Source organism: Triticum dicoccoides, chromosome 1B (assembly GCF_002162155.2).
Source record: "Triticum dicoccoides isolate Atlit2015 ecotype Zavitan chromosome 1B, WEW_v2.0, whole genome shotgun sequence".
Taxonomy (NCBI): Eukaryota; Viridiplantae; Streptophyta; class Magnoliopsida; order Poales; family Poaceae; genus Triticum; species Triticum dicoccoides.
This window is the reverse complement of record NC_041381.1, coordinates 50,063,476-50,069,115: the sequence shown is the minus strand read 5'-3', so window position 1 is coordinate 50,069,115 and position 5,640 is coordinate 50,063,476. Positions and strand designations below refer to the sequence as shown.

Genomic DNA, 5,640 nt, shown 5'->3' with positions numbered 1-5,640 from the left:
CCACTTAAGGATTAAGTTGTTTTCTAGGATCTGCCGTTGGATTGCCATCGTACGGCACAATTGCTACAGTTTGAGTATAGCCAAAATAAAAAGCAGCCAAGCTGCTTTTCGAGGGAAGAAGGTCAAGTCTAAACTTAGCATTAATATTTAGTACTACAAGGGCAGCAATTTGGGTGTATTCCAAAAACAAAAGTTGAAACGAAAAAGAAAGAAAAAAAAAGGCTCCATTGCCGGGATTTGAACCCGGGTCGCCTGGGTGAAAGCCAGGTATCCTAACCGGGCTGGACGACAATGGATTGATGATGACTTTCTATCAGTCATAAACTTGGACTGATGACATGTCTGACGAAGGGATAGGGTGTGTTTGGTGGTGCGGGAGCGAGGTGCCGGGCGGCGCTCCGCCTCCGGTACTTTTTCCCGTCCCTGGACTGGACGCCGGCCTAAAGTCCGAGCACCGTCAAGTCGGGCCTCACCGTAGGTACTTCTTCCCGTTCCTGGAGGTTTGTCTCCGGTCTCAACGGTCGATTCCCTTTGTTTTCTGAGCGCGGCGGAGAGAAGGATGCGACATGGGGAAAGTGAGCCGGGCGAGACGTGGCCCGGAGCTGCCGGCGCCGCCCTAAGCTCATGGGGAAAGATGGATATGCTTGCTGCTGTTTTTCCCTCTGTGTGGGCGATGCCGATGGTTGTGGGGATCCGAATCTGTAGTCTCATCCCTGTTCTCTCAGTTTCTCTGTTCAAATGGATTGGGGTTTCTGATTTTGCCTAGTTTGCTCGCCGGCATGTTCTCCTTTGCGGCACTAATCCCTTCTCTGAAGGCCATTTTTGTTCGTGTTGTATGATTATTGTATAGTAGCATCAATACATTTTTCTCAGCTAATATTTGTTTGGCTACTTATCTGACCAAATCTTGTATGTAGACTCAAGAACAAAATGATTATATGATATATGTTTCATCTGATCCATGTCCTCTCTGACCTTTCAACTAAGTTGCCAAAATGCTGGTGTCCTTTCATCAGTAGTTATGCCTGAACATAGCAGAGCTGCTGCGAATCTGAGGAACTCCATCAGATCCTTTACATTCCAAAAAACAAGTTGAGGCAATATGTGCACCTGGTCCTGCATATCTTGGGTTCTGAGAATGTTGTCAGCTTAGTAACTCAATACATGGCGTAGGTCTGGAATAAGTGCCCCAACTTTTCTTTGCTTAACCTGGTGTAAGTGACTGAGATTTTCTGTTTCTCTGTAAGGCTATAACATCTGTGCATTACGGATGCAGTAATATTGAGAAACTGACCAATGTCGTGCCAACCGGTTGTAATATTGGCAAACTGCACCAACTATGTATAACAATGGAAAATCGTGACCCGCTCATTGCCCTTGGTCGACAGATGTTTTTCACATAATCTTTTTGAACTTCTGATTTACAGGAAATGTTATGCTCTCGTCAATGCTCGAATATTTTGTTCAGTCCATCAGTTGGTTACTTCAGACATTGTTCAGCCCATCACTTATATATCATAATGAATGACATGAGCAGATGAACTAAACTCGATTCTTCTTTAGTATGCTGTTGATTAATCCTCCGTCTTCTTCAGTCCTTCATTGTTCTTCGTGTTATTATTCATACTGCTTTATTACAAGTTACATTACACTGTGTCAATATTATTCAACCTATAGTACTTCTATTCTTCAGTTCATTATGCATACTGCTTCTAGCATCTATCTATCTATCATGTTTTTCTATGCCTATGGCTCTATTTTTTACCCCAACTTGCTGTCCTTTTCATCATTATCCTTATAGTATGTTGTCTACTGAATTAAAAGAAGTTACAGGTTAATAGGACTGGATGTGCATTATTCAGCTGTAGTTATGGTAGGATGCAGTCTATCAGCCTAGACAGTTTACTTATGATGACCATCACTGCATTTTCTCATTCTTTTTTCCCTCCAGTCTCGGGTTTGGTTTTCATTCTCTTTGTTCGGTCTTTCTGCCTAGGACATAGCAGAGCTGCTGCGTATAGTTTAGGAACACAAGTTGAGGCAATATCGTGGGTTCTGAGAATGTTGTCGTTTTGAACTTGTGATTTACAGGAAATGTTATGTTCTCGTCAATGCTCGAATATTTTGTTTAGTCCATCAGTTGGTTGCTTCGGTCATTGTTCAGTCCATCACTTATATCATAAATGACACGAGCAGATGAACTAACGTCTATTGTTCTTTAGTATGCTGTTAGTTTATGCTCAGTCTTCTTTAGTCCTACATTAGTACATTATTCTTCGTGTTATTATTCATACAGCTTCATGCTATTATTCTTATTTAGTATTTTTGTTCTTCAGTATTCATACTGCTTCCATTATCTGTCTTTCATGTTTTTCTATGCTTATGGCTCTATTTTTAACCCAACTTGCTCACCTTTTTACCATTATCCCTATAGTATGTTGTCTACAAGTTAATAGGATTGGGTGTGTATTATTCAGCTGTAGTTATGGTAGGATGCAGTCTATCAGCCTAGAGAATTTACTTATTTTACCAGTTATCGGACCTTCAAGTTGATTTTCTCATTCTTTTTTCCCCCTTCAGTCCTGTGCTTGTTTTTCATAATCTTTGTTCGCTCTATCTTTTTCTCATTTCTTTATTGAAGTATTTTGCATTTACTCATACTTGTCACATCACAATATATGTCAGCTCTTTTCTCCATCCGCAGATGTCAATCTTCAGTTTCCACTATTTTTCACTATTTTCTCGCTGGTCTATTAATCTTTTCTTGAGTTTTCCATACATTTTTGTGGGAACATTTTGATTTTGTCAATTTTTTGTGGCCTTCCGATTTGGTTCTTCTGTTCACCAAAACAGAGCAGAGGCTTTTCAGTGGTTGAGTCCACCGTCAGAGCTATCCCAAACACACAGAATCTAAGATATAAGTTTGGAAGTTGGAACTGATGACTGAGAGCCAAATTCAAAATCAAAATTTGAGTGAGATCCAAATCAAAATCAAAATTTTACTGAGACCCAAATCTAACTTGGTCTAATAAGTTTACATTAGACACTCCCAACTACAATGATCTATCACCGGTGACAAACTAGCAATGAATAATAAGTTTGGAAGTTAAAACATGACTGAGAACCAAAATCAAAGTCAAAATATAAATTCAGTCAACTGATGACTGACACTCCCAACTATATATAGTAATCTATCACAGATTCACGGGTGACAAACTGGCTAGCAATCAAAAACCAAGATTTGACTGAGACCCAAATCAATTTCAGTCTAATGATCGTTAGACACTCCCAACTACAATGATCTATATATCACGGGTGACAAATTATATAGCAATCGGCAATAAGTTTGAAATTAAGCTGGAACCGATCGATGGCTGGGACCCAAATTCAGAATCAAAATTTGACTGAATCAAAATCAAACTTTGACTGAGATCCAAATCAAATTCAGTCAACTGATGACTGACTTGACACTCACAACTACGTACAGTAGTAATCTATCACAGATTGACAGGTTACAAACTACAGCAATCAGCAATAGCCGCCGTTGAATTGAAACGCCTGCAGTTTTTTTTACTTCTTCCCCTTGAGACGCCAAATCGCCTGCAGGTGCTCGTCGCTGGAGACGTGGAGCTGCAGGCGGAGGTCGGACAGCAGCTCCTCCTTGGCCCAGGTCAGCGGCCCCGTGAAGTAGAAGGCCTTCATGACGCTCACGTAGGCCTCCAGCTCCAGGCCATGGACGCGGTGATCATGCTCCTCCACTTGCTCATTCTGCTCCTCTTCCTCGTCCGCCGCCGGGCGGTGGCGCATTCCCGCGCTGCCACGGGACTCGGTCCTCTCCTCGGAATCTTGCTCCTCTTCCTTGCAGCTCGGCGGCGACTGCACTTCTTGATTTTCTTGGCAATGCTCGGCGGTCGGGGGAACTGCACGAGCGCCGCCGATGCTGTTGCTGTTGCTGTTGCTTCCCCCACTGCTGCTGCTGTCTCCGTCCGACGACGACGACGGATCAGACTTGCTACTGTTGGAATCGTCGTCGCTGTCGCTGTCCGTTCCTCCTCCGACCACGTCAATTTCTTCATTGTTGGGTTTATCATGATTGCTAGTCTCCTGCTCCCGTTTCTTGAGGTAATGGCTTGGGTGTACATCCATCACCTCTATGTTGTTGTCATGGTACCTTGCTGCGGGCTCTCTCTTGGCCAAGAAGACGTTGCCCTGAAATCTCTTGACGTCCCTGACTATGTCGGCGTCCACCGCGTAGTTGCTCCTCTTTGTCTTGCCCAGATTGAGATTGGTGGCATGCGCGGCGAACTTGCCGCCTCCATTGATATTGGCTTTGCTTTTGATGTTCTTGCCGGCGACGGGGCGCCATGGCTGGGCGCTCTCGACGGGGATTTTCTCACCCTGGAGCGAAGAGAAAGAAGAAGAGGGCAAGACGCCGTCAGTGAAAACAAGAATCTGCAGACGTACGTAACTGAATCTAAGAGAGGAGGCCGCGCGCGCGTGTGGAGAAGATGAAGGGGACGACGATGGCGTTACCTTCTGAATGACAACCCAGCCTTTCTCCCCTCCCTCGTATGCCATACGGGGGCGTAGCACGCTCAGGTCCGCCGCAAGGACCTCGGTCGAGCCGGCGATCTTGACCTCGAACTGACCGTGGCCGGCGGCGCCCACGACCTTGGCGCGCTTCCACAGGTTGCTGTGCAACACCTCAACGGAGTCGCCGGCGGCAAGGTCCGCCGGCAGCTTGACGGATGGATCCGGAAGCGGCCGGACGTCCGTCCTCCGGATGCGCTCGGAGTCTGGGCCGCCATCGAACCACCGCAGCACGTACGAGTGTCCGTTGCCCCAGATCACCTCGCCGGCACGCCACGCGTACACCTCACCCGCCGCGTCGATGAAGATCTTCGCCTCCAGGTGCATACCTCGGGTGACCCTCATGGCCGATCGATCCCCTCTCATGAGTTCTCTCTGGATTTGTGCGCCGCCGCAATCACGGGGGATTTCCTGGAGCTCGCGGCCGTATATATAATCTCGGCGAGAGGGATCGATCCGATGCGAGTCGGGGCGCCGAGTTCTTGGGCGACGCGAACTCGGCCGATCGAGTTGCGGCGTGTTCGATATGGAAAGGGCTCCTCGATCGACTCGGAACCGACGCGGAATCCAACACGACCCCCGACGAAAACCTCACGCGGAATCTAATTAACCGACCATGGATTAACCTGCTCGCGCCGGCGGGATGGTGTTGGGAAGGAGCGGAGTAGGGTTCGGCGGAAGGAACCGCCGGCGGCGGCCCAAACTTAGGGCATCTCTAGTCTCTATCCCTGGAAACCAATCGTTTAACTTCTCAAGAAGGAAACCTTTCGAGGAGTTGTACCCTGACTAAACCACCCCTAAAGAAACTTGTCAAAAAACTGAGGGGTTAAGCCTCAAAAGATGCCCTTTTCTGCTCCAATTCGGACAATCACTCGAGTCCCCCCTAAATCCTATTTCCCCTCCTCTCCCCAGAATTAATGGCGCAATGGATGAAGATACCCGATTCGACCCCATATAAATCCTCGGCGTCGACGCCCCCTCCCTCCCGCCACCCCGAGCCGGCCGCCGCCCATCCCTCCCACCACCACCACCACCACAAAACCCTAACCC

General features: G+C 47.0%; 1 protein-coding gene and 1 non-coding gene across 2 annotated transcripts; both read right to left on the bottom strand.

Moving 5' to 3' along the window:
* Nucleotides 1–222: 222 nt before the first annotated feature.
* TRNAE-UUC lies at nucleotides 223–296 on the bottom strand. Its single transcript has one exon. It is a non-coding gene; the product is annotated as a tRNA-Glu (tRNA).
* Nucleotides 297–3,302: 3,006 nt separating this feature from the next.
* LOC119300903 lies at nucleotides 3,303–4,628 on the bottom strand. Its single transcript, XM_037577809.1, has 2 exons — nucleotides 4,534–4,628; nucleotides 3,303–4,398 (listed from the first exon to the last, which is right to left on the bottom strand). The coding sequence occupies exons 1-2, from the start codon at nucleotides 4,576–4,578 to the stop codon at nucleotides 3,571–3,573; spliced, it is 873 nt and encodes a 290-aa protein (XP_037433706.1). The 5' UTR covers nucleotides 4,579–4,628; the 3' UTR covers nucleotides 3,303–3,570.
* Nucleotides 4,629–5,640: the final 1,012 nt, after the last annotated feature.